Consider the following 27,979-nt stretch of genomic DNA (forward strand, 5'->3'; position numbering starts at 1 on the left):
GGAAAAAGTGGAAAACAATGTGAGAATACTGTGAGTTGGGGAAGACATAACATCTCTACCACAGAATATTTGTAGCCATTAAAAAGGATATTTGAGCTATAGCGTTTGACTTTGCATAATTTCCAAGAAATTAAGGAAAGCTTTTAAGAATGGCATGTTTAATATTTAACTTTTGAAATGAGATTATATAAGAATTATAACAACTACTTATAGCTTTATCTGCCAATCTGTCAACATACCTCACTCCCAAGTATATGTGTATCTGTTTGTGTGCATATGTATATCTTATAACATGGAATTAGGTCTGGGTAATACCAGGCCATTTTAACAGGTTACTTTAGAAGGCCTAGCTTTGAGTGTGGAAAGTTTTTATTTTATTTCCTTTATTGTAGCAACTGAAACTATTCTAAAGGTATTCCTTTTATTATTTGAAAATCACAAACACCAAGTCCTTCTATGGGGTTAGACCCTGCCATGGTTTTAATCATTAATACTAGAAGGTAAAGCCAAAGGACACAGCAGGTATATGCTTAGGTATCCATTAACCTAGAAATAAATGGAGAACTTAGTTGTCCTTTCCATTTCATTTTCTCTAGCACTGTCTTTGTGAACTCTAAATAATTGAGATACTGAAATACTTAAGAAATAATGTGTTGATTTTCATTTACTACTTAACTCAATTATCTCTCCCTTCCTTTTTTTCCAGATGATCAGTAGAATTGAATATGTGCATACAAAGAATTTTATACACAGAGACATTAAACCAGATAACTTCCTAATGGGTATTGGGCGTCACTGTAATAAGGTTAGTCAAATGCTCTTTGCATGAAAGAACAAAGAGTAAAGTTTCGACAAGAATTGCTTTGGTAAACTTTTCAATCTTTTAAAAAGCCGTAGTAAGTTGAATTTGCTGTTGACAGTTGCTTTAAAAGATTGTGCTATAAGGATAATCAGCTAACTCCATTAACTTAGTAACTTAAAATAAATTATCTTCAACTTACCCAACCGAGGTTAGTTACCTATATGGAAATATAAAATTCTAAGGGCTGTATAATGAACTGTAGTTGTCTAAGTTATTTAACTGTTGAACAGTTGTATCTATTTTTCATTCACAAAAATAGCAAAAACCCCCATATTCTTTTCTTCCTGAATGCTTAAAACCAGATTTTAACCTTTGGCTCTGAAGTGTGGGTTTTTATAATATATGTGCTTGTGCCAGTGTGGGAACACTGACTTATCTGTCACCATGGTGTTAACATTTGCTGACTGAGCATGGTCGATAATGAGAATTCTTCAGTCCTTGAATTTGTGTATTTAAAAGGATAACTTTTGGGCCTGCTTCAAAAGTAGTTGACAGTTTTTTACTTGGGTGCCAAATTGGGTGAGTTCTCCACCCCTCCCTCTCCCTTTAAAGGAAAATATAGACAAGTGAAATGAACATTCATACAACAAAACTAGTGTTCATTTGGGGTCTCTGAGAGTGGTTCAACTTATGGGGTGATTGGGATTTAGCTAGTGGCGCATGATTGCAGTTAGAAACTAATTGTGTTGACTTTTTTTCTGTAATGATTAGTCTTACTGAGTGAATTGCTTTCTTTATCGATACTATGTTGAGCTCGGGCAGACAGGCAGCAATGGCAATGCACTAAGCATGTTGTGATCTGATGATCTATCTGATAGAAATTCTCAACTTCAGGACAACTTGGGGGCTTTTTTTGTTTTTTTTGTGGCTTTTTTGTTTTGTTTTTGGAAGGAAGATGCCCATTTGTTTTACTAAACTATTAGGAAATGTTTGGTGTTTTTAGGTCTAGCTATAAATGTTTACCTTTGTTTGCCTGTATGAATGCCAACTGGGAGCCATTACCATTAGAATTGGTGTTATTTGTTAATGTGAGATACTGATGTTGGTCTGATTAGGTTTTAGGAAATTAAATTTTTTTGTTGAGCTTTAAATAATGAAAGGTGTTTAAATATACACATAACTTATCTTGTCATTCCCAAGTTGCATTAAAAAATATTTTATAGCTTTTCTCTGAAGTATCCAGGTTTTTATTACTGTAAAGCCTGGTAATTCAATTGAAAAAAAAAATTACTGTTCTTAAGTTTTGGGGCACTTTTGTCCATTTGACTCCAATCTTCTTGGCAATTTCCCAGCCCTCTCCTTCCCGTTTTCTTACCCCTAAAAACCCATTATCACCATGTGATTCCTATTCTGCATCGTCGACATTGCAGTACATGGTTTGGTTTTTGCCTTAAATTTAAATGATGACCTAGATCTCACTTTGCCTCCCCGCCCCCCCTCCCCACAGCCCCCTTAAGAATAGCTTGTTAATCACATAGTTGTCTTAAGGAAGTGTAAGTTACCTAGTGGTGAAAACATTTTTAGGAGGTTTAGGTCTCCTTTTCTCCTTGCAGATATTAAAAATAATTTTGTGGAGCTGCTTGCTGTTTAACACTGTTTTAGAGAGGCCCTGGCGTAGAAGCAAAGTGTTTTACTCAACTAAGATTCAAATGCTAAATGTTGCTCTTGAACATTTTAGATTAGTGTTTTGTTTATGTAGTTGATTTTTAGTGTTTTCTGTATTGTAGTTTGAAAAATGCCAGTTGTATGAGACTGGATTCTTTGGTCAGCTTGTTCCAGTAGTTTTCTATTCATGGGGAAAAAAAGGTTTTGGGGGGCTTTTGAGGACAATTTTTACAGTTAAATTTCTTATTTGGAAAATTGTTCTGAATTTGATATTTAGGAGTGGCCACTCCAACCTTAGTGAATTTGCTCATCTCTTTCAGTAATCAGCCCTGCATGCTTACGAAAATAAATTTTAAGGTGACTAAATGCCTTCTACCTCTTCCTTACTGAAGATTTTTTTCCCCCGTACAATCTTTTTTTGGGGGGGAAGGGCAGATTGTGGTACCAAAGATTGCAGATCTAAATTCCCCATTTTTGATTAAAAATATTAAAGAGCCAAATGTCACCATTGCTATCCCTGTTTCAGGCAGTGACACAAAATAGTGGCATTAAAAACCTGAGTAATTTCCAGAATTCAAATATTCCTGAGCATGTGATTCTTATTTGGAAAACTGAGAAGCTACAGTGCTTGATGGAAGAAGGATGGCATTTGGCTACCCTGTTCTTTCTCTAATGCCTCGGTGTTGCCTGTCTGCGCCGGCCATTGTTGCAATGTAAGCAATACTGTTTGATGCACTGCCACCCTCTATTGTCTGTTTAGTGTTTAGAATCTCCAGTGGGGAAGAGGAAAAGAAGCATGACTGTTAGTACTTCTCAGGACCCATCTTTCTCAGGATTAAACCAGGTCTGAAACTGTCTCCTATTCCAACCTCAATCCCAAATTCATGTGCTTTTCTTTTTTATTGTTTTATTTTGATGATTTTTGTTTTGTTTTAATTCTGGAGAATGTAGATCTTGCTCAAGCACCTCTTACGTTGGCATTATTCAGACATACTTGGCAAACATAACATTACTAAGATATTTCTTTGTGGCTTTTGCTTAAAACTTACAAAGTTTAGAAAAAAGCTAAATGAAAATAGGATATTATGTTTAGCTCTCTAACATACATATGAGGAAATGATGTTGGTCTAGTTTTGAAATTGTTTACCTAATAGTAAACTTGAGATAGATTTTTCGTTTTTAAAAATTTATTTGGAGTTACACAACTTAATGCACGAAATATATTTAAATTCAGTTCATTAGTGCTGTATAATGAATATATTCTACCTCACCTCTCTTCCCCTTCCCTAAGGAACTTCAGGTAAGTGTAGATCAGATTTCAGATCTAGTGTTTCTAGAACTTATTTCCTTAGTCTGTATTCTCAACTTCTAGCAAATGGATATTTACAGAGCATTATATGCTCTGGAACTAGAAGATACTGCATTCTTAACAATATAACAATAACATAGCTTAAGCACTTATCAAGCTATATGGTAGATTACCATTAGTAATACATTGAAATATATTAAATTTAGTTTTTGGCAGGCTGGTAAACACCCTACTAATTTTCTAAATTTGTAAGTAGAACTCTTCATATTTTGTTATACTTTTGTTGAAGTTAAATAGCTTTTTTATCACAAAATTTAAGTTCATAAATGTTCATGCTCCTGAGCAAATGAATCTTAATCATTAAGTTTAGTATACAGTGAAGAGGAAGTATTGGCATGAGTAATCAAAAAACAAAAAACATACTTTGTAATACCTTAAATTATCCACATGTGTCCATCTGGATAATCATTTAATCTTTTTCCATACTGCCCAGCTTTATTCCAGGAACCACTTCCAGCTATTAAAAAAGGTTTCAGAAATTCAGAGTTATTTTTATTCAGGCAAAGAAGTATCAAGTATTGTGACTAGTTAGGTAAGGGGTGGGGGGAAGACAGTAGTTGGTGGATCATTAGGCATATTATAAGAATAAAACTAGTTTTATAGTGCCTCATTTTTACTTACCCATTCACATATTTTGCTTACATTTTGTAGCATCATTTAATAATTTACAAAGAAAGTTGTATTACATTGTTTAGATTTTGTACATACAGGTTAGCTAGGTTTTTAGTAAAGTGACCTTGCGAATGTTTTAGAAGGGCAAGGGAAATTATGACCCCTGGTTAGGGAAAAAAAAAATGCTGCAAGTACTAAACACTAAAATTAGCCATAGTGATTTTGAAGAAAATGTGCCTCTATTGAATGGAATTATGGAATGATCCCCCCCCCCCTTTTTTTGGTTTTTGGTTTTATTTTTTGTTTTTTGGGGTTTTTGTTTTGTTTGTTTTGTTTTGTTTTGAGACGGGGTTTCACTCTGTTGCCCAGGCAGGAGTGTAGAGTGCAGTGACGCGATCTCGGCCCACTGCAACTTCCACCTCCCAGGTTCAAGCAATTCTGTCTCAGCCTCCTGAATAGCTGAGATTACAGGTGTGCGCCACCATGCCCGGCTAATTTTTGTATTTTTAGTGGAGACGGGGTTTTACCATGTTGGCCAGGCTGGTCTTGAACTCCTGACCTCAAGTGATCCACCTGCCTTGGCCTCCCAAAGTGCTGGCGTTATAGGCATGAGCCACTGCGCCTGGTCAAATTATCCCCTATTTCTCAACTCAGTTCCCTGTGCCTTTGAAGAATAGGCTGCATTGTTTAAAATGGGTGCAAATTTCACTCATAGCATGTAGTTAGTAAAAATCCACAGAAAAGGAGCTTGACTCACTGAAGGAAGTGCCTATGTCTTTGCACATAAAAGCCTATAATAAAAATGCATTATCGTATGCTTATTTGATACTGACTTTTCCTCATTTGGTTCTGCCTTTACATATTTACAGCTTTTTGGTTGTATCTTTGGCATCATGTGGTTTCATGTAAACATTTCCATTATATGTTTATATTTATTAGTTTTAAACAGCAAAGCATACAGAGAGCTACTAAAGAAGCTTGATAGGTACCCGAAGGTAATGAACCACCAAGAGTTTTATTTCCTTTTTTAATTTCAAGTAGTTTTCCTTTCAGTTGTTTACTGAGAATAGGCTGTCTTTGTTCAGTACTAACATTTTTTTCCTGACGTATTTTCAGTTTTTATAAGAGGAGAACATTTAAAATTATTTGCTCTTTAGATTTTTGTTTTTAGATTGAGATGTTTAAGAAGATTGTGTTTACATATTTGTAGTTTTCTTGATAAATAAGGTTTCCTCCTTTAGCGTTGTGGGAGGAAAGAACTCTCCAGCGAACACTGAATTTTTATAAAGCAATATTTTGGTTGTGAGAAAGTGTCTGGTTATTGAGTCACAAATGGAGCTATTGAATGTAGATTTAGACATGAATGAAACTGTTAGACATACTCATGTCATGTCCCTTTTGTCCTTCATTTTAAAGTACCAAAGGAAGCAATCCTAGAAAATGTGAACTGGAGGAAATTCTATGTACTAATCACTCTTCATTCAATGTCTACATATTTCTTAGAGATATTTTTTAAAATGCCATGAAGCTGAATGTCCTTTTGTGTTTATTTTCCCCATGTTTTCTTTTCACTATGAATCTGCAGAACTTAATCATCATTTTTGTTTTGCTTAACAAATGTATTTTGCTCATTTTAATATTTGTGTACTGATCTGGTTTTCATATCAAGAGAAACTTAAAGTATAAGCTTTATTTCTTAGTGTTTTACAACACAAATTTTCCTGTAATGACTTGATTGCTTAGGAAGGGAGTTTAATCTTTTTACTTTGAGAGTCTTCATCATCCAGTTAACATTTACTAATAATTTAATCTTCATTCTTTTATAGTAGACTAAGTAAAAATCAGTATCTCGTTGACATGGTGACTGAAGTTCAACTGTCAGTGTCTTTACTGTCCAAAGTATAATTGAGAATAGGTTATAATGCTTGGCTGAAATAGATGTTACTCATGCTCCTAAGAGAGGTACTTGGTCAGATCTTTATAACCTAAATCAGTAACTTGCTTTATTTATTGACATGAAATCTGCAGGTTAGGTGATCGAGTTTCCCAGCACATCACAAATTATAAACTGGCAAAAGGGACCCAATAGCCTAATGGAGAGAAGAACTACAAAATTTAGGAATAACTAGAGAACAATAGACTAGGGCTACATAGTGTAAGGGCACATAGACCTGCCTAGCTTAATATTTGTAGATTAACTTTTATTAAAATATAGCATAATAGGTGATTTTATGACAAAAGCCAAAATTTTAAGTAGAGATTATTACTTTTCATATGGTAGGTAAATATGAATCTGTTTTGGATTTCTTTTTCATAAAAATAGTTATTTACTTATAAAAGGCTTAAGTTCTGGAGTGTAAACTTGAATTACATACAACAGTTAGCTACATTATAAATGAATACCTTATTCCCTGAGTACCATATAGACGTAATAACACTAAACGTTATTTTGTTCTAAACACTAGTTTTTGTTTTTAGTTAGCTCACTTAAACTGCTAATTGTAAGCCACCTTGATTTAAATGCTAAGCGCTTTTTGGGGGGATTTTTATATCAACTTGTTAAATTTTACAGAAGTTTAACCTGACCCATTTGTATAATGTCAGTGCTAAGTAGTATTTTTTATTTTAATAAAAAGTCTTGGTTTCATTGGCAGTGTCAGACTTTTAGGGTAGATAACAAGCATTCTGTTGGCACATTTAAAAGAGTGGCCTTTGTAGGAGGGAAGAGTTCAGATAGCTTATATCTGGATTTTTTTTTTTTTTTTTTTTTTTTTTTAAAGACAGAGCTTTGCTCTGTCGCCCAGGCTGGAGTGCAGTGACACAGTCTTGGCTCACTGCAACCTCTGCCTCCCCGATTCAAGCGATTCTCCTGCCTCAGCCTCTTGCGTAGCTGGGACTACAGGCATGTGCCACCACGCCTGGCTATTTTTGTGTTTTTTGTAGAGATGGGACTTTGCCATGTTTGGCCAGGCTGGTCTTGAACTCCTGACCTCAAGTTATCCGCCCGCCTCAGCCTCCCAAAGTGCTGGGATTATAGGCATGAGCTACTGCACTCGGCCATTATATCTAGATTTTGAAACCTCATGTTTGTTTACCAGTGGTAACAGGTGTACAGACTGTCAGGTGTCATTATGACAAATAGCACACTTGTTGCTTCTGCTGTCAAGCATGTATACATTTCTTACTTTATAAAGACAGGTTCCTGAGTATGTAATGAAATGGGCCTGTGAAATCTGCAAACGACAAGGATAAACTACTAGACTTTTTTTTTTAACTTGATTTATTGATGAAGACTAGCAAAAGCTTATGGGGGGGTGTTAAGTCTGTTCATTTTCTGTTCTGTTAATACTTAGGATACTTTATTTTGATATATATGAATGCAAAGAATAGATACCATTTAATAAATAAGAAGCAGTTTAATTGAACAAGGTTGGAAACCTAATGTTTCTGTATTTCTCTTTTAAAGTTATTCCTTATTGATTTTGGTTTGGCCAAAAAGTACAGAGACAACAGGACAAGGCAACACATACCATACAGAGAAGATAAAAACCTCACTGGCACTGCCCGATATGCTAGCATCAATGCACATCTTGGTATTGAGCAGAGGTAAGTTCGAAAATGGAATGTGCTTATCATAGCCATAGCAGAAGCCATCAATGGGTTTTTGAAATATTTTAGTTTCTTACAATGTCTAAGGGTGTTTCTTGGCTGAGGATTTGAAGGATGCTTATTAATCATTTTACCTGCTGCTTTAACCAGTGTAGAGAAGACTGTTAAATGAGGTCTTTTGGATTTTTTGTTGTTGTTGAAGGTTGTCTCTTGGGGGGAAAATACTGCGTGATAGAAAGTTAGAAGCATAAGTGCAATGTTGACGTTTCTTTTTGCAGCTGAAGATAGTACATATATTTTTAAAGCTATTTGGGGCTTTTTGTACTTTAGTAATTCACATTGAGTTTGGGAAGAATGCATTATTTATTTTTAAAAGGAAAATGTTATCAGTGTCCTAATAAACCAAAAGTGGGTTGATGGACCATCTCCTGTTATACTTCACTCAAATATGTAAATTAATAGGATCTAGTTTAAAGTAAAAAAATGTCACAGTCTCTGCTCTCTTCCTATTTCTTCACATGAGTTCTAGAGTTTCAAGTTCCTTTCATCTTTTACAGTCACTTTTTGCTCCTTAAAACAAGCATAGAAGTAATAAGTGGAAAAAACAATGATATGCCTCCAGGTTAAAGAACCTCATACCAAGAATTTCAGGCTTAAGAAATATCCATGAATATCTGAATGATCTAGGTTAAACTGTAATGTCACTTTTTCTGTACGCCAAGGCATTACCTATCCCTAAATATATATATATCTAAATATATATTTGTTTGTACGTGTATATAGATATGTATGCATGAATACATTCATATAGATGTTCAATTAGTTTTAAGTTGTAACTCCTTTCCAGTACTCCTGAAGTTTTTTTTAATGAGTTTCTGCAAAACATAGAAATGTCATCCTGCTTGGTTCATTAAGCTCATTTAGGGGGTTGTTTAGCCAAATCCTTTTTGTTCTTTTAAAATTAAATTGTAAGACAGTCGTTTGTCTGATTTTGGATTCCATGGAATAAGTTTTGTTTAGAGGTAGGTAACACATGAACTTTTAAAAATCACCTTAAATAAGTATCTTCTTGCGTAAGACACCAAATAGTGTTCCCTCCTCATTTGGGAACATTTCTTCTGGGTACTTGACTTTCTTTTCATATGTTTTTCATAATAATAGTTCCAGTTTATAAAATTACGTTCTCTTTTCTAGTCGCCGAGATGACATGGAATCATTAGGATATGTTTTGATGTATTTTAATAGAACCAGCCTGCCATGGCAAGGGCTAAAGGTAAACCAGACTCATACTATCAGATTTTTCTCTCTCTTTTTTAGAATAAAAATATATATTGGAGAAGATAAGATTTAAGGTCCTTTCTAAGTCTGAGATTTTTCTGAGATAATAAAGAATTAACCTTAATTTACTTTTTACCTTTTATATGGGAAAATGAAACCAGATCATTTCAGTAAGAACTTAGTTCAGCTAGGCCGGGCGCGGTGGCTCAAGCCTGTAATCCCAGCACTTTGGGAGGCCGAGGGGGGCGGATCACAAGGTCAGGAGATCGAGACCATCCTGGCTAACACAGTGAAACCCCGTCTCTACTAAAAACACAAAAAATTGGCCGGGCGTGTTGGCGGGCGCCTGTAGTCCCAGCTACTCGGGAGGCTGAGGCAGGAGAATGGCATGAACCCAGGAGGCGGAGCTTGCAGTGAGCCAAGATCGTGCCACTGCACTCCAGCCTGGGGGAAAGAGAAAGACTCCGTCTCAAAAAAAAAAAGAACTTAGTTCAGCTGAAGAACAGTGTCCTCTGAGATACAGTAAGCTGGTACCCACTGGTAGCCAGTAGCTCTATCTAGATGGAAGTAGGCATGGACTAAGAAAGGTGGAGACTTTCTCATTTTGATGTGTTGCCATTATATTGAAAATCTATGTTTTTATGTACAGCAAGACCTGTTTATCAGCAATACATATCCTAACATTTTGTTTCTATTAGCTAGGAGTTTACTGTTAATTTTGTGAGGGTGTGTTAATGATAAATCACCGTGTCCTAGTTTGGGTGGGGGTAGGGGCGTGGGGAATGGTCTTGCTCTGTTGCCCAAGCCGGAATGCCTGTCTCACTGCAGCCTCAACCTCCTGGGCTCAAGCAATCCTCCTACCTCAGCTTCCTACCTGTAGCTGGGACTACAGGAACATGCCACCATGCCCAGCTAATTTTTAAATTATTTTTTGTAGAGACAGTGCCTCACTGGTCTCACTGTCTCACAGTACCTCACTGTCTCACAGTGCCCAGACTGGTCTCAAACTCTTGGGCTCAAGCGATTCTCCCGCTTCAGCATCCCAAAGTACTGGGATTACAGGTGTGAGTCACCACTGTTGGTGTGTCCTAAATTTTAATGGCTATTTTGGTACCTTACCAGTTCTTTGAAGGAATACTTGTATTTATTGAGGGGCTGTGAGCTAGTTGTAGTGCTCACTCCTTGGGTAGGTAGCTTTATCTAATATGAGTATTTTTAGTTTAGAAAAATATTGTGACTTATACAGTTAACTCCATTTATTAATGTCACTAATTGATGAACAAATTTTTTTGTGTTAATCTGATGTCTTTGCCCTTGTGTTGAACATGGGTTAAGAAAATGCTTTTCAGGCTAAGCATGGTGGCTCATGCCTATAATCTTTAACACTTTGGGAGGCCCAGCCAGGCGGATCACTTGAGCCCAGGAGTTCAAGACCAGCCTGGTCAATATGGCAAGACCTCACCTCTACTTTAAATAAAAAAAATAGCAGGGTGTAATGTCACATGCCTGTAGCCCCAATTACTCAGGAGGCTGAGCTGGGGGGATTGCTTTGAGCCCAGGAGTTCAAGGCTACAGCGAGCTATAATCGAGCCACTGCACTCCAGCCTGGGCAACCGAGGGAGACCTTCTCTCAAAAAAACAAACAAACAAAAGCAAAGAAAGAAAAGGAAAAAGGAAAGAAAGTGCTTTTCAGCTGGGTATGATGATGCACACCTGTAGTCCCAGCTACTTGATAGGCTGAATCAGGAGGATTGCTTGAGGCCAGGAGTTGGAGGCCACAGGGAATTACTGCTGAGCCTGTGAATGGCTACTGCACTCCAGCCTGGGCAACATAGTGAGACCCCATCTCCTTAAAAAAATATATAGAAAGAAAGAAAATGCTTTTCAATTTTGGCCCCAGCCATTTTTACTTAAATCTAATATCCATATATTCCTATTAGACTCACCCTTTCCCTATAGCTAAAATTATATTCTTAGAGAAGAAACTTACATCAGAAGTTAACAGTTTGGGAAAAATTTTTTTTAGATGTATTATACTTTGATTTTTTTAAATTCTGGGTTAAAATTTCTCTTGAATCTCACAGGTACATGTTTATATGTCTAGTGCGTTAAACTACTATGGTTCTTCTCAGTAGCACGGAGTATATCTTTTTTATTTTATTCTTTTCCACAGGCTGCAACAAAGAAACAAAAATATGAAAAGATTAGTGAAAAGAAGATGTCCACGCCTGTTGAAGTTTTATGTAAGGTGAGTATACATGATGAATATTAAAAAAATATAAATGATCCAGGCACAATGGCTCACGCCTATAATCCCAGCACTTTGGGAGGCCAAGGCAGTAGGTCACTTGAGCCCAGGAGTTCAAGACCAGCCTGGGCAACACAGGGAAAACGCATTTCTACCTTAATAGATAAATGGTCCGGCTGGACACAGTGGCTCACGCCTGCAATCCCAGCACTTTAGAAGGCCAAGGTGGGCGGATCGCTTGAGCCCAGAAGTTCCACGAGACCAGCCTGGGCAACATGGTGAAATCCTTATCTACCAAAAATACAAAAATTAGCTGGGTGCAGTGATGCACGTCTGTGGTCCCAGCTACTCAGGAGTCTGAGGCAGGAGGATCACTTGAGCCCGGGAGGCGCCAATTGCAGTGGTGCAATCTTGGCTGTCTTGCAAGGATCTGAGATTGTGCCACTGCACTCCAGCCTGGGTAACAGAGTAAGACTCTGTCTCAAATGAGTGAATAAATGAATGAATGATCCAAGAAGAAAAAGGAACATTTTATTTGCCAGCTCTGGAACTTGTAACGTCGAGTTAGGTAGCTATTCACCATTTTAAATTTACGTTTTTATTATTCTAAATATCTTTAACAAGGGCTTTTAACATAGGAGTCTTTTTAAGTGAGTGTTTTGCTAAGCACGGTGGCTCACAGCTATAGTCACTTTGGTAGACCGAGGAGGGTGGATCGCTTGAGCCCAGGAGTTCGAGACCAGTCTAGGCAACATGGTGAAACCCCATCGCTACAAAAAATGCAAAAATTAGCCTGGCATGGTGACGCATGCCTGTAATCCCAGCTTCTTGGGGATGCTGGGGCAGGATGCTTGAGCCCAAGAGGTTGAGGCTGCAGTGAGCCAAGATTGCACCACTGCAGTCCAGCTTGGGTGACAGAGTGAGACCCTGTCTCAACAACAACAAAAATAAGTAAAATAATAAAAAATAAGTTAAATAAACGTTATAAGTAAGTAAAATAAGTGTTTTATGTTTCTGGTTTGTTAGGGCTCTCTAATCTGTTGAAAATGGGGCGGGGGGTAAATAAACAGGGCAGGTAAACATTTTCAATAGAACCTCATTAATCTATTAGAAAAAGTAAGAAATATTCTCCTTAGCCTAAACTAGTGCTGGAAAAGAAAGGTTATCAACAATTAGTACATTAAGGAACAGGGAAACATGCAGACAGATTGGAGCAATCCAAAATAGCAGCTCTCCAACAATACAGGAATACAGAAGACAGTTTGAATCACACTCATTTTTTCTGAAATTTTCAACTTCATAGAAAGGCACTTGAGTTTAGAATAGAGAGGTATTTGTGTCATGATGAATAACCATGATCTCGTCCATAAAAAGAAGGCCATACGGTCTTTCAGACAAGAAAGAATTGTATACCTGAAATTAAGTACAAAGCAGTACACAAATAAATAGTTGAGGGAAGAAATCAGTGAGAGTTAAGATAGTAATTATAAAGTGGTAAGATTGTTTTCGGTCTCTTTGTCATACTGTTTGCCATTAACACAGGCCATAAATGTATATAAATGTTGAGTTTTAGAAAGATGTATAATATGTATTATTTTACATCTTTTAGCATATGTATATGTTTCAAGCGGTCACCCAATTTATATCAGTGCAATCAATAAAAAATGTTGCAAGCATTTCCATTCTATCCTTCCTAACTCCAGGACGTGAGAAATTTCTCAAAATCATAAGGTTGTAGAAAGAGACTGCCTCCTTTAACTTTACCACTCTCCACGTAGGCATTTACTCTAGGAGAGGAGATACAGAGGTTTGTGTTCTTTTAATATTTTGTATTTCCACATTGCTGATTGGGGAAATCCTTTTGGTGACTAATACCTAGAGCCTTGAAAATGTTTATACATTGTTGAGAATCTTTCCTAAGGAGCTAAATGGAAAAATTCTATGCCCACAGATGTACTTAGCAGTATTATTAATAATAGAGAAAAATTAGAATACATCCAAGTGTTCAATTATAGAGAACAAGTTAATCATGTATATACTAGGTAGAATATCATGCAACCATTTAGAAACTTCTGAAGTCTGGGCATGGTGGCTCACACCTGTAATCCCAGCACTGTGGGAGACCGAGGAGGCCAAGCGGGGCAGATCTCTTGAGCTCGGGAATTTGAGACTATCCTTGGCAATATGACAAAACCCTGTCTCTACTAAAAAATACAAAAAATTAGCTGGGCGTGGTAGCTCGTGCCTGTAGTCCAACTACTCAGGAAGCCGAGATTGGAGGATCGCTTGAAGCCTGGGAGGTGGAGGTTGCAGTAAGCTGAGATTACACTACTGCACTCCAGCCTCCAGATTGAGACCCTGTCTTTAAAAAAAAAAAACAGTTTATGAAGAGGCGGGACTTTGATAAAATGACAGGTTTTAGTAAGTGGGCTATATAAGTTATTTATGAACATAGTACTGTGTAGGAAAAGCACTATATGGGAAAAACATATGTATTTCTTCCACTAATATTGTACGTAATAGGGTAGGTAGGGTCATGAAATTTTATTTAAATTTATGAGGAGACCAAGCCATCATTTTAGCGCTCATATCTTCCTATGAAATGGTAAAATATCCCGCCCAAAAATATCTTTTTGCTTGTACTTAAATGCATTTATTTTTCTATCTTGAAATGTTTGTTTTTAACTTTATTTAACCCTTGAACCTATAGGGGTTTCCTGCAGAATTTGCGATGTACTTAAACTATTGTCGTGGGCTACGCTTTGAGGAAGCCCCAGATTACATGTATCTGAGGCAGCTATTCCGCATTCTTTTCAGGTCAGTTTTTAAGGTATTTTAAGATTATAAACTCTGTGAGGGAAATTGGTTAAATTTACCTAACAAATTCATTCTGATAAATACTAAAGTAAAGCAGATCTAGCTAACGTGAATAAAAGGTTTAAGAAACTGATTTATTTGGGACTAATTTGGCATTTTTCTATTTGTAGTGTAAATAGGTGATTTTAGTTTAGAGTGAATAGAGAGTTGAATCATACTCAAAGTAGAATGTAACTTTTCCAGAATAGTTACAATTCATATTAGATATAAGTGGCTGTCAGTGCCTTCTGGAACACTCCAACTTTGTTACAGTACCAAATAAAAAGCAATTAAAATATCACATAATCATGGAGTCTGATCAAGTGGTAGCAGTCCTAAACTAGGGTAGGGTTCCTTAGGCACAACCCAGAACTGGTCTTGAAAAAGTGGGGGAAATAGATTACATGTGGCTCAAACTCTTAGTTGGAAGAGAGTAAGAATTGAGGTAATCCGGACAGGTACGGTGGCTCATGCCTGTAATCCCAGCACTTTGGGAGGCCGAGGCGGGCAGATCGCTTGAGGTCAGGAGTTAGAGACCAGCCTACCCAACATGGTGAAGCCCCATCTTTACTAAAAATACAAAAATTAGCCGGGTGAGGTAGTGCTCGCCTTTAATCCCAGCGACTTGGGAGGCTGAGGCAGGAGAATCTCTTGAACCTGGGAAGCGGAGGTTGCAGTTAGCTGAGATCCCACCAGTGCATTCCAACCTCAGTGACAATGAGGCTCTGTCTCAAAAAAAAAGAGAAAAACAAAGAATTCAAGTAATCTGCCGGGTGCAATGGCTCACACCTATAATCCTAGCACTTTGGGAGGCCGATGGCAGTGGATCACTTGAGGCCAGGAGCTTGAGACCAGCCTGGCCAACATGGTGAAACCCCGTCTCTGCTACAAATACAAAAATTAGCCGGGTATGGTGGCAGGCGCCTGTAATCCCAGCTACTCAGGAGGCTGAGGCAGGAGAATTGCTTGAACCTGTGAGATGGAGATTTCAGTGAGCTGAGATAGCACCACTGCACTCCAGCCTGGGCAACAAGAGCAAAACTTGGTCTTAAAAAAAAAAAAAAAAAAAAAAGAAAAGAAAGAATTCAGGTAATCTTTTAACCCCAGAAAAGTGTCTTCCCCAGGCACCAGTCAGACATCTTATTCCCAAACTTCCAGTTGAATGTTTACTCTTACTTGTTTTTAGGAAGTACCTCCTCATGAGTATTCCCCTAGATAACTGACAGCTTGATTTCATGTTTCAGTTTTCATGCTGCCTTTTTCATCTATAATAAATATTTTAGAAGCTGCCACACTTGAGGAAATATTGGTTGTGTCAAGAAATGCTCTCACTGTCTTAAAAAGTTAGTAGGTTATATAACTGGACTCTGTTATTAAAGGATTAACTTAAAATATTTTATGCTTTCCAGGACCCTGAACCATCAGTATGACTACACATTTGATTGGACAATGTTAAAGCAGAAAGCAGCACAGCAGGCAGCCTCTTCCAGTGGGCAGGGTCAGCAGGCCCAAACCCCCACAGGCAAGCAAACTGACAAAACCAAGAGTAACATGAAAGGTTAGTAGCCAAGAACCAAGTGACGTTACAGGGAAAAAATTGAATACAAAATTGGGTAATTCATTTCTAACAGTGTTAGATCAAGGAGGTGGTTTTAAAATACATAAAAATTTGGCTCTGTGTTAAAAAAAAAAGACGTCCTTGGAAAATTTGACTACTAACTTTAAACCCAAATGTCCTTGTTCATATATATGTATATGTATTTGTATATACATATATGTGTGTATATTTATATCATTTCTCTTGGGATTTTGGGTCATTTTTTAACAACTGCATCTTTTTTACTCATTCATTAACCCGCTTTCCAAAAATTTGGTGTTGGGAATATAATATAATCAATCAATCCAAAATCCTAGACCTAACACTTGTTGATTTCTAATAATGAATTTGGTTAGCCATATTTTGACTTTATTTCAGACTAACAATGTTAAGATTTTTTATTTTGCATGTTAATGCTTTAGCATTTAAAATGGAAAATTGTGAACATGTTGTAATTTCAAGAGGTGAGTTTGGCATTACCCCCAAAGTGTCTTATCTTCTCAGTTGCAGAGCACCTCATTTTCTCTCTTAAATGCTCAAATAAATGCAAAGCTCAGCACATCTTTTCTAGTCACAAAAATAATTCTTTTATTTGCAGTTTAACTACATATGATCTTAATTTCAAAACGATTCCTTTGTTTTTGGCTTGATTTTTTACAATGTTGCAAATATCAGGCTCCCAGGGTTTAATGTGGAATTGAAGTCTGCAGCCAGGCCTTTCAAGTTGAAGATAACTGGGGCAAATGCCATTGAAACCGCTAGTCTTATTTCCTTTCTACCTTTCTGTGGCACTCTTACTGCCTGTAAGGAGTAGAACTGTTAGGGCACACTGTTGCTATACAGTTTGACTCCCATTTTCATGTTTTGTTTTTTTTTTCCCATTTCTGGGGCTTACCTCCTGATACCTGCCTACTTTCTGGAAGTAGTGGGCAAGTAAGATTTGGCTCTTGGTTTCTAATTTTTAAATTTCTGAATGACTGCTCTAGTCTGAACTTGGCCTTTATAGATTAATCTTTGCTTCACATTTTTAGTGTTTTATTTAAACTATTTTATAATTTAAAAATAGATTCTAATCTGAAGATACTTTTCAAGAAATATTATTAACTGATGTCATCCTCATCCCAGCAGCTTATCTGTTAGGAATGAAGTTGAGATGCTTCTATTCCATGTTTTTGTATTTGAGAAGGATTCAAAGTTGAAGGTTTATTGTCGTTGGGTTTTTCAGATGGTGACATTTAAACTCAGGATAGCAAACCCTAATGTTCACACAGTGCTCTGCCTCTGCATCTCAGTTGGGATAGTTGCCCCTTTTGAGTGTTCTAATCATTGTGTAACTAATCATAGTGCCAAGAAGTTCATAATGTGTTATGTAGCTAATGTCACTGAAAAACAGTCCTACCATTTTAGGTAAGACCAAGTAGAGTCTCTAACCCAAGGACTTGTTACACCTGACAACCTATAGTGTATTTGCTTTTTCTCACAAAATGAAACCAATTTTGCTGAAAGCTAGCTGGGATAATAGGATCATCACAAGTTGCAGTTTCTATAACTAAAATTAGATTGAAATCTCTTCTGACCTAGAACATTTTACTTCAGGCATTCAGCAGATTTCAGAAAGAATTACCTTATTTTGAGTTAGTTTCTTTGTTAGTTTACTGTGTGTCTCTTATTCAATAAACAAGCAGAAATTTGTGTCCTGCCCTATCCAGGTCTTAAAGATGAGAAGTTGGATCCACTCAGCTAGTTTCCTTTTTTGGGGGGGGGAAGAACCGTAATTAAACTTGTTTAATCCCTATTTTGTATTGTAGCTATTTTTTGTAAAAGCAACTTAAAATCTTATAAAAATTTTATAGCGTCGTTAGAGACAATGGTCATACAAATTATCACATAAACATGGACTTGAAAAATTAGGCTTTTCATAAAACACATCATATGTCATTGACTGCTTTTCAGAAATACACTTCCGAGGCAGTACATCTGAATTGCTACTGAAAAGTGCCACTTCACAGAACACAGACTTCTTTTTGCTCTTTGACATCTTCTATTTTTCTTTTTTAATACAAAACTTTGTGCTCAAGACAAATCTTACATGAAACTCTCATAAACCATGAAAATGTAGCTGGCCTTCGGGCCTTAGGCATGAAATAAGCATGGGGAACATATTCCCCTAACTTCTACCCCCAGCCCAGCAGGTTATCCTTTAAGAAATCTCCTAGGAATTCTGGAGTTTGAAAACAGTTCCTCTATGTTATTCCTGCTTCCAGTCTCTAAGTAACAAGGGCATTTAAAAGCATAGTCTCTTAAGGTCCACTGTAGTGGTTTTTTATTTAAGAAATAACTCAGCTGGGCGCAGTGGCTCATGCCGGTTATCCCAGCACTTTGAGAGGCTGAGGCAAGCAGATCACTTGAGGCCAGGAGTTTGAGAGTCTGGCCAACATGGTGAAAACCCATCTCTACAAAAAATACAAAAATTAGCCCGGTGTGGTGGCATGCACCTGTGGTCCCAGCTATTTGGGAGGCTGAGGCAGGAGAATTGCTTGAACCTGGGAGGTGGAGGTTGCAGTGAGCCAAGATTGTGCCACTGCACTCCAGCCTGGGTGATAGAGTGAGACTCTTGTCTCAAAAAAAAAAAAAAAAAAAAAAAAAGGAACTCATACAGCTCAATGATACATTGATCCCAATAAATCGTTTTAATAATGATGAAAACATCCTACTGGGTTTTTCTAGTTAAAAACTTTAGGACAAGCGCAGTGGCTCATGCTTGTTATTCCAACACATTTGGGAGGCTGAGGTGGGAGGATTGCTTGACCCTAAGAGTTCTAGACTTGCCTGGGCCACATAGTAAGTCCCTGTCCCAGCTCCCTGCAACATCCTCCCCAACCCAAAAAAAAAAAAAAAAAGCCAGGCACAGTGGTGAGTGCCTGTGATCCCAGCTGTGTTTGGAGGCTGAGGTGGGAGTATCACCTGAGCCCTGGAGGTTGAGGCTGCAATGAGAGCTGTGATCATGCCACTGCACTCCAGCCTGGGCAACAGATGAGACCCTGTGTCACAACAAGGAATTTTTAGAAAGTGCTTTTTAAATGCATTTTATTACTCTTCACAGAGTTAAACTTTCAGAGGATTTAGTATTATTGAACCAAGTTTCATAAGTGTATTTTAAGCAAGTAAATCTCTAATGTAGGAAAATCCCCAAAATGGTAGCATTTACTAATGTTTTATATGGTAATTTTTGAAAAATATATCTGATATTTCTTCAGTAAAAATGGTGTTATTTTAATAACTTACTAAGAATGTTTAAAGATTCTTTAAGTCTGGCTTATCTAGCTAATGTGGGCCTATTAAATAATAGGCAGACTTCCTTATATTCTTTAGATCTTTTCATATGCTCCATTCCAATATCCATCAAAAGACTTCTCTTTATGCCAATTATTATCTGTACTAGTTTTTAATGTTCAATTACTACAAGATTATAATTACTGTTTTTATTCATGTTCCCAAGAAAAATACGTAAGATTCACACCCAACACACTTCGAAATTTATTTCACTCCCTTTGACTGTATGTGATTATCAAAAAAGTATTTTTCAAGATATTAAAAATAAGTAAAGAAAAGTGAAATATTTTTAGGACATTCAAAATCTAATGAAGTTCAGTGTTTCTTTAATTGAGGGCAGGTAGAGGTGGGGGAGAATTTCAGAAGGTAGTGAACCCAAAGGTGGATTCTTGGATAATTCTACTATTCTGTACTTGCAGCATCTTAACCCATCTGTTTACTACCCTAACCATAGTTACTAAGTGGAGTTTTATCATAATAATATACACAGCTATCAAAGTGTTGACATTCAGAGGAGATTACAAATATTATTTTTCTATCACGTTGACCTACCATGTCCACAGTCTTCCTTGAATTACCTTCCAATTTTACTGGGCTGCATCTACCATTTATGTCTAGTTTGACTTTTTCTGACTTCACCAATTGCTGCTAGGAACGTGCTGGTCACTCAGCAGCACACCCACATCACAGGGGAAGATCTTGAAATACCTGGACAGTCTGAACACGCTGCTCTGAATACACTCAATTCTAAGAAGTACCAGGGAACCGCATCTTCTTGCTGAAATCTTGAATTTTTGTCAGCTTTTTTTTTTTTTTTTTGCTGTGGACAGTAAAGCTGGAAAGATCTAAATAACCCAACAGGAAATGCCGATGAAGGTGCAAGAGTTGGTTTGTGGTCATCTGGAGTCCATGTCTCCAAGACTGCTGGACCTTCAAATTCTGCAACTTGTTAGATCATCTGGATGATAGCACAACTGTTAGAAGACCTAGAAGAATACAGCATTGCTGTGACTCGGTGATGAATGCAGACCATCTACCAGCTGGGGAAAGAATCAATTATAAACAGGTATTTTAAAACTCCAGAACATCAGAAATGTATAGCAGAATGAATTCTGTTATAAGGAAGACAACAGAATTCAGTCTGTTTTTTAATGCAGTTTAGGAATAATGTATACCTCCTATACTTAAAATTGTCATTTATCTTTCCCATTAAATACTCTTTTAGTTTCTGCAGGGAAGGAAGAGTTATTACAGGTTTTTTTATTATTATTATTCTTTAACTTTAGATATTGCCAATTTGATTTAAAATTCTCCAAACTTAATTCTGTGCAACCAACAGAACCACACAAGCAGCCAGGCACTGTGGCTCACTCCTATAATCCCAGCCTTTTTGAGGCTAGATGGGAAGATCACTTGAGCTCAGGATTTTGAGAACCATCCGGACAACATAGGGAGACTTCATCTCTATTTTAAATAATTAAAAAAAAAAAAGAAAAAAAGAAAAAAAAAAGGCCAGGCGTGGTGGCTCGCTTCTGTAATCCCAGCAGTTTGGGAGGCCAAGGCGGGCAGATCATGAGGTCAGGAGATTGAGACCATCCTGGCTAACACAGTGAAACCCTGTCTCTACTAAAAATACAAAAAATTAGCTGGGGCCGGGCGCGGTGGCTCATGCCTGTAATCCCAGCACTTTGGGAGGCCGAGGCGGGCGGATGACAAGGTCAGGATATTGAGACCATCCTGGCTAACATGGTGAAACCCCATCTGTACTAAAAATACAAAAAATTAGCCCGGCGTGGTGGCGGGCGCCTATAGTCCCAGATACTTGGGAGGCTGAGGCAGGAGAATGGCGTGAACCCAGGAGGTGGAGCTTGCAGTGAGCCAAGATCGCGTCACTGCACTCCAGCCTGGGCGACAGAGTGAGACTCTGCCTCAAAAAAAAAAAAAAAAAAAAAAAAAAAAAAAAAAATTAGCTGGATGTGGTGGCACGTGACTAGTCCCAGCTACTCGAGAGGCTGAGGCAGGAGAATGGCGTGAACCCAGGAGACGGAGCTTGCAGTGGGCGGAGATCGCGCCACTGTACTCCAGCCTGGGAGACAGAGCGAGACTCCGTCTCAAAAAAAAAAAAGAAAAAGAAAAAGAAAACCACAACCATGTTATAGGAAAAGTTAGTATAAATGACATAGCATAATTAATATTTTCAAAATAACTTTTGAAAAGTTGTCTTGTAGCGTGAAGGGATCCTAAGTTTCAAAAGCCCATCACAAACTTACAAACCTTACTACTACGTAAATATCCCTTTGAACTAGTTTCTGGTTCTATTTAAAAAGTCGAAAACATTTGAAATTAATTTGCATAAATAAGAACAGATAGTGGGGAGGCTGAGGTGTGGGATCTCCTGAGCCCAGGAGTTTAAGTCCAGCCTGGGCAACATAACAGCAAGACCTCATCTCAAAAAAAAAAAAAAAGCATATCTTTTGTTTATGTTTTTTATAGACAAAGTCTCACTATGTTGCCCAGGTTTATTTGGAACTCCTGGCTTTAAGTGATCTTCCTGCCTCAGCCTCCCAAAGTGTTAGCATTACAGATGTGAGCCACCTCATCTGGGCCAGAGCATACATTTTAGATTTCAGATTGGGTGGCGGGCAGGGATAGAATATCCTTGTTAGTTATATAAAAATAAACTTTTTTTTCCTTTTTGCAGATTTGAAATTTAATTAAGCTATTAATTTTTTAAGCATCACATCCTCCAGCTCTGTTTTAACTCCCCGCCCCCCCTCCTTTTTTTTTTTTTTAGGAAAAGGGATTCGTTCCTCATTTTAACTGATGTTACAGTGAAGATGGGTTCTTGAACTCTTGGAAGCCTGGATAAGCCACCTAATGCGCAAGATAAAAACCAAAGACTAATATTGGGGAAAAGAATGCTTAGTACTTGAAGACTGAATGTTGAATACCTGTTGAATATTCCTATTGAGGTTTTTTCCTAAATATACTTCAGTAACATCTTAGGACAATTCACTGGAGAAATGTTGATCCCTGGCTGGAATGTCATACCATTGACCCATCTGAAGAGTTAAAGCTGGATTTGACTGCTCTTTTCTACCAAGAATATTGTTAGGGTAGCCTTTTACCAGTTTCTAAACAATTGTAATCATTTATTGACTCAGCAATTCCTCAGATAACAGGTCAAAAGATGTACAGATATATTCTAAAGTTTTCCTGTTATTAAAGGCACAAGAGTTTCCTTGTATTTTGACTGACAATGTAGCATGTTTCCATTTTAGTTTGTTAGTGATGGTGGTTTTCCCTCTGAAAGCCATTTGGTGTATTCACCATAACAATTAGTTTAATATGATTACATAAGAAAACTATGATAAAACCCAGCAATTTTAGTAGTTGTGAAAATACGTTTTTTAAATCATGTTTAAGAAGAATTGCAGGACTTGAAACCAAATCCTGATGGGGAAATTCTGTTTAATCCTGTTTAATCTGTTTAATTTCTGTTCAATCCTTAGTTTCTTAACCTGCATAGCTTATCCTATATTGTACTTTCTTTCTTTTTTAAACTCCCAAACAAGAAGCTTGAAATGTTTCCTGTATTTTAAAGTTGAAATTTGGTCACAGGGTATAGTCAGATTTTTATTAAGGTTTGGTTTGACAACCTTTAAAAGAAAGGTTTACCTCGCTAATACTTCTTAATAACATGCATCAAATGATATTCCCTATGGTGAAGTATATTCTCAAAGTTTTGTTATCTTTCATTTTTGGCATTTGCTGCTTATGGACTTAGTACCCAGGCAACAAAGATCTATTATGTACCTACTGTGTTGTATGTTTGCTGTTATTCCCCCCCTCCCCAAAAAAGAGCATATATGCATAAGAAATAAATAGAATTATTTTGTTTCTCCCACAAAGCCCATGGGAGATGGCCCAACAAATGTTTAAAAAGTAAAAGAGGCCAGGCATGGTGGTTCCCACCTGTAACCCCCACACTTTGGGAGGCCATGGCGGGTGGATCACGAGGTCAGGAGTTTGAGACCAGCCTGGCCAACACAGTGAAACCGTGTCTCTACTATAAATACAAAAATTAGCCAGGCATGGTGGCAGGCACCTGTAGTCCCAGCTACTCAGGAGGCTGAGGCAGGAGAATCGCTTGAACCCAGGAGGCAGAGGTTGCAGTGAGCCAAGATCATGCCACTGCCCTCCAGCCTGGGTGACAGAGCGAGACTCTGTCTCCAAAAAAGAAAAAAGAACTAAAAAGAAAGGAGCAGTTTATGATTGAAGAAAACATGACCTGGGCTGAAAAAGTGAGGATTGATTGGAGTGGGCTAGAACGAGCTATAGTTTCTAGCTCATTTGTAAGGAGGTAGACAAAGGGGCATTGGTGCCTCAGAGTGGGTGTCTGGTGAGAGGAAAAACGGTGCTTAAGAGATTTTCAGGCTATTGCTGTTGGACAGGCATATTTTCTCCCTTTGCCTTTAGCTGTAGATAAAGTTTGGTTATGACCTGAGGCTTCTTGTATTCAAACTTGGCCTAGGGCCTATGTAGAGGCCCTAGGGTCTACTTGGGGTGGAGGAGGGAAGTATTTGTAGAATGTGTAGGCTTGAGAAGTAAATAAAGCCAAAAAAGCATCACTTGCTTACATTTTTAAATGAGTCACAAAACAGTCTTTCTAATGCGGCTGGTAAAGAAGTTTTAAAGGTCTATCCAAGGTTTCTCTACAGAAATTACATGCTTCTCAGGTCTTTAGTAAAATAATACAGATAATTATGCCTTGAATGCATTTATTATTAAAGCTTACCGTTTTAATTTGTGTCAGAAATAATTTGTGCTCATGGTAGGATTAAAATTGTATTCTTTAGTTAAAGCAAAGCAATCTGTTTTTCATTGATTTGATAAATATGTGAATGCCTAATATGTTCTGGGTACTAAAAATGCAGAAACATGCTCATTTGAACTACTAATAATTATTTTAGTATGCTGAGAGGCTTTGAATTCACTGTACCCCTCCTTCCTAGAGTCATTCAAAACAGAAAAAATTCGTTTTAAGTATAGATTCATGTTTTTCTGTTTTAAAAAGTTGAGCTAATACTTTTCACAAGAGACGAAATAACATGAGCCACTATAATTATTGGCCCAGTTCCACCCAATTTCCATATTTTGGGTGTAATTTAAAATTTTTAACTTGGAATTTTAACTTTTTTTTTTTGTTTTGATTTTTTACCAGGTTTCTAAGCATGAACTGAGGAACAGAAGAAGCAGAGCAGATGATCGGAGCAGCATTTGTTTCTCCCCAAATCTAGAAATTTTAGTTCATATGTACACTAGCCAGTGGTTGTGGACAACCATTTACTTGGTGTAAAGAACTTAATTTCAGTATAAACTGACTCTGGGCAGCATTGGTGATGCTGTATCCTGAGTTGTAGCCGCTGTAATTGTGAATATTAACTGAGATAGTGAAACATGGTGTCCGGTTTTCTATTGCATTTTTTCAAGTGGAAAAGTTAACTAAATGGTTGACACACAAAAATTGGTGGAGAAATTGTGCATATGCCAATTTTTTGTTAAAACCTTTTGTTTTGAACTATACTGCTTTGAGATCTCATTTCAGAAGAACGGCATGAACAGTCTTCAGCCACAGTTGTGATGGTTGTAAATGCTCACAATTGTGCATTCTTAGGGTTTTTCCATCCCTGGGGTTTGCAAGTTGTTCACTTAAAACATTCTTAAAATGGTTGGCTTCTTGTCTGCAAGCCAGCTGATATGGTAGCAACCAAAGATTCCAGTGTTTGAGCATATGAAAGACTCTGCCTGCTTAATTGTGCTAGAAATAACAGCATCTAAAGTGAAGACTTAAGAAAAACTTAGTGACTACTAGATTATCCTTAGGACTCTGCATTAACTCTATAATGTTCTTGGTATTAAAAAAAGAAAAGCATATTTGTCACAGAAATTTAGTTAACATCTTACAACTGAACATGTATGTATGTTGCTTAGATAAATGTAATCACTGTAAACATCTATATGATCTGGGATTTTGTTTTTATTTTGAAATGGGAGCTTTTTTGTTTACAAGTTCATTAAAAACTAAAAACTGTTTCTGTAAGGAAATGAGATTTTTTTTAAACAACAAAAAAATGCCTTGCTGACTCACTATTAAAATAAAAATCTCCCCAATTTTTTGATAGACTACTTCAAGCCATTTGTTACATGGTATTCCTTTGCAAGTCAATTTAGGTTTCGTGTTATAACTTTTCCTCTTTTTTTTAAGAAAAATGAAAAAAGTAATTCTTTTGTCTGAAGGGGAAAGGCATTCTTTCATTTTTTTCTTTTTTTTTTTTTTTTATGACTTGCAGGCACAATATCTAGTACTGCAACTGCCAGAACTTGGTATTGTAGCTGCTGCTCGCTGACTAGCAGCTGGACTGATTTTGAATAAAAATGAAAGCATTAAAGGGTTTCCCTACAAAACATTTTTCTTTAAAATACTTTTGAAATGGCTATAAGCAGTTGACTTTCACCCTTGGAGAGCATCACACTGTGTGAGGTTCAATGATTGTTGACCCTCCCCAGCCCCTCCTGCTTCTTCAAGTTATCCGTGTGCGTGCGCTTCCTCTCAATCTTCTTTGCACGCTCATTTCTTTTTCTCTGACCCATGAGAAAGGAAAACTTACTGATGATAATTTTTAAATAGTGTAATTTATTCATTTATGGCATGTCAGGATAAATTAAAAGAACATTTGTCTGGAAATGCTGCCGGGAGCCTATTGTGTAAATGTAGGTATTTTGTAAAATAACCTTGAAATTGTAAATTGACACGTGTTTGGTCAGATTGTGTCAAAGTTTAATTTGTTTTGTTTTCTTTTTTCTTTTTTTTATTTGAAAACTACTTTAGCAATAATTAATTCCATGATTATCACATTCTGCCATTAAGGGATATTAGTACCGTAATACTGAAGAAATTTTATTAAGTCTGAACTTTTGGGGTAGGCAGCTTCTTTGTTTCTTTTCTATCCACCCTTGTCGGTTGAGGTATTTGTTTCTTGACTAATAAACCCTTTGATACTTTTAGCCAGAAATCGGTCTCATAAAGCTATTTTTGAGTATAGTTTGTGTAAAATAAAAATGTTTAGCTTTGGTAATAACTTCCAGGCTGAACTCCCTCTAGCAAGATATTTTTCAGTGCTTTTATTTACTATGCACTTAGACTATGCACTTTTTCTGAAATATTTTTGTAACACTTTTTTGTATTTTTGCCATTTGAAAAGGTTGTGGTGTAGTTGGTCTGTAATTAAGTTGCAGATTTAAAACTGCTGTTAGCTTTGTAAATCAAAATATAGGTGTTTTTTGTCCTGGTATATCGTCATTCCATCTGCAGCTGGAGCTGGAATCCCATTGATCTTCTAGCTACCATTCATTTTCTTCACTGTTCACAAAAGAAGAATGTGAAATTCAGTGAATGCTGTTACTAATCCTGTTGCGAGATGAATCTCATTTCACCAAAATTAAATTATGTTTTTCCGCTAAAATGATACAAGTTGAAGACACATCACTCTGAAATTGGAAGACCTCACCACTTAAGGCTCCACAGTGGCTTACTCAGCTGAACTCTAGGTTACTACTCTTTACTTTGTTCACCCATTGGGGGGTGCAGTTTTTTTTAAAATGTTGGGAGATGGCCATTCTAACTACTGTTGAATGTCTCTGTTTTGGGAAGGTATAACAAGAAATAAAAAAGAATATATATGAAGGGAGAGACTGGTTATCTCCTCCCATATGGTTGTGCTTATCCTCTTACGGCTTACAAATGAATATTTGGAGGTTTGCTTTCACAATGATTTCCCATCAACAAATATTTTTATTAAGATTTTTCCTGTTTCTGTTAGTCCTTGCAGTACTCATAAATGTTTTAAGCTGAGCATACTGTAATAGTCATAAGTTTAATTTCATTATAATAAAAATAGTCAAACAAAAGGACTTTAGAACCCAAGACAGTGAGCTAGTTTTCCCTAAAGTTTGCTGAACTATTAAGGAATATGTTCTTATAGCCCTTGACTAGAATGAGTCATGGGAATTCTAAGAAGGGATGGCCTAGACATTTTTAGCTCAGTTAAATTCAGCATTTAATGCAGGTGAGTTCCTGGGTCGTTTTCCAACTAGTCTGGAACAGTTTGGTTCTGACTCAAACTGGTATAAAGCATTATTTTAGGTTTTCTCTTTGCCAGTTTTTAAGCAGTTATAACCATGTAAATCAAGATGTGAGGACCTCTATATGAAGTATAGTAAAGAAGTGGTGTCAGCAGATCAATATATGTGTCCTGGGTGTGCTGCTCTCTTAAGTGAGACTTTGTGAGACTATACTTTAAATGCATTATTACCATTGCTTACATTTTGGGGGATTTTCTTTCTCCTCAAAACTTCCACTTCTATTGTAATATTCTTAATGACAATCTTTTTTTAGCAGTGTATGTTTGAAACAGCCAAAGATGGCGATGAACCAAGTGTAAATTGATCTAAGCAGCCCATGCAGTTTGTGTTGAATCAACAAGCAGTGTATTGTTGAAGTGAAATTATTTTCTGAAATGACTTGTTAGACCAGTTTTGAGGACATAC

General features: G+C 37.0%; 1 protein-coding gene and 1 long non-coding RNA gene across 5 annotated transcripts in view; both read left to right on the top strand.

Moving 5' to 3' along the window:
- The window catches only part of CSNK1A1 (casein kinase 1 alpha 1), a 57,744-nt gene extending 30,624 nt beyond the window's left edge, over positions 1–27,120 (top strand). Inside the window, exons 4-11 of one of the 4 annotated variants that reach the window (XM_003266626.4) lie at positions 707–805; positions 3,228–3,311; positions 7,915–8,054; positions 9,252–9,330; positions 11,509–11,583; positions 14,294–14,400; positions 15,849–15,997; positions 24,594–27,120. In XM_003266626.4, coding sequence (XP_003266674.1) covers positions 707–805; positions 3,228–3,311; positions 7,915–8,054; positions 9,252–9,330; positions 11,509–11,583; positions 14,294–14,400; positions 15,849–15,997; positions 24,594–24,601 — 741 coding nt within the window. In that variant the 3' untranslated portion in view covers positions 24,602–27,120. The remainder of the gene's footprint in view (positions 1–706; positions 806–3,227; positions 3,312–7,914; positions 8,055–9,251; positions 9,331–11,508; positions 11,584–14,293; positions 14,401–15,848; positions 15,998–24,593) is intronic. The other 3 variants (XM_030826758.1, XM_003266624.4, XM_003266625.4) reach the window with 3 other exon arrangements.
- On the top strand, positions 18,656–24,013 carry LOC115838031. Its single transcript, XR_004033110.1, has 2 exons — positions 18,656–20,435; positions 22,164–24,013. It is a non-coding gene; the product is annotated as an uncharacterized LOC115838031 (long non-coding RNA).
- Positions 27,121–27,979: the final 859 nt, after the last annotated feature.

This window comes from Nomascus leucogenys, chromosome 2 (assembly GCF_006542625.1).
Source record: "Nomascus leucogenys isolate Asia chromosome 2, Asia_NLE_v1, whole genome shotgun sequence".
Taxonomy (NCBI): domain Eukaryota; kingdom Metazoa; phylum Chordata; class Mammalia; order Primates; family Hylobatidae; genus Nomascus; species Nomascus leucogenys.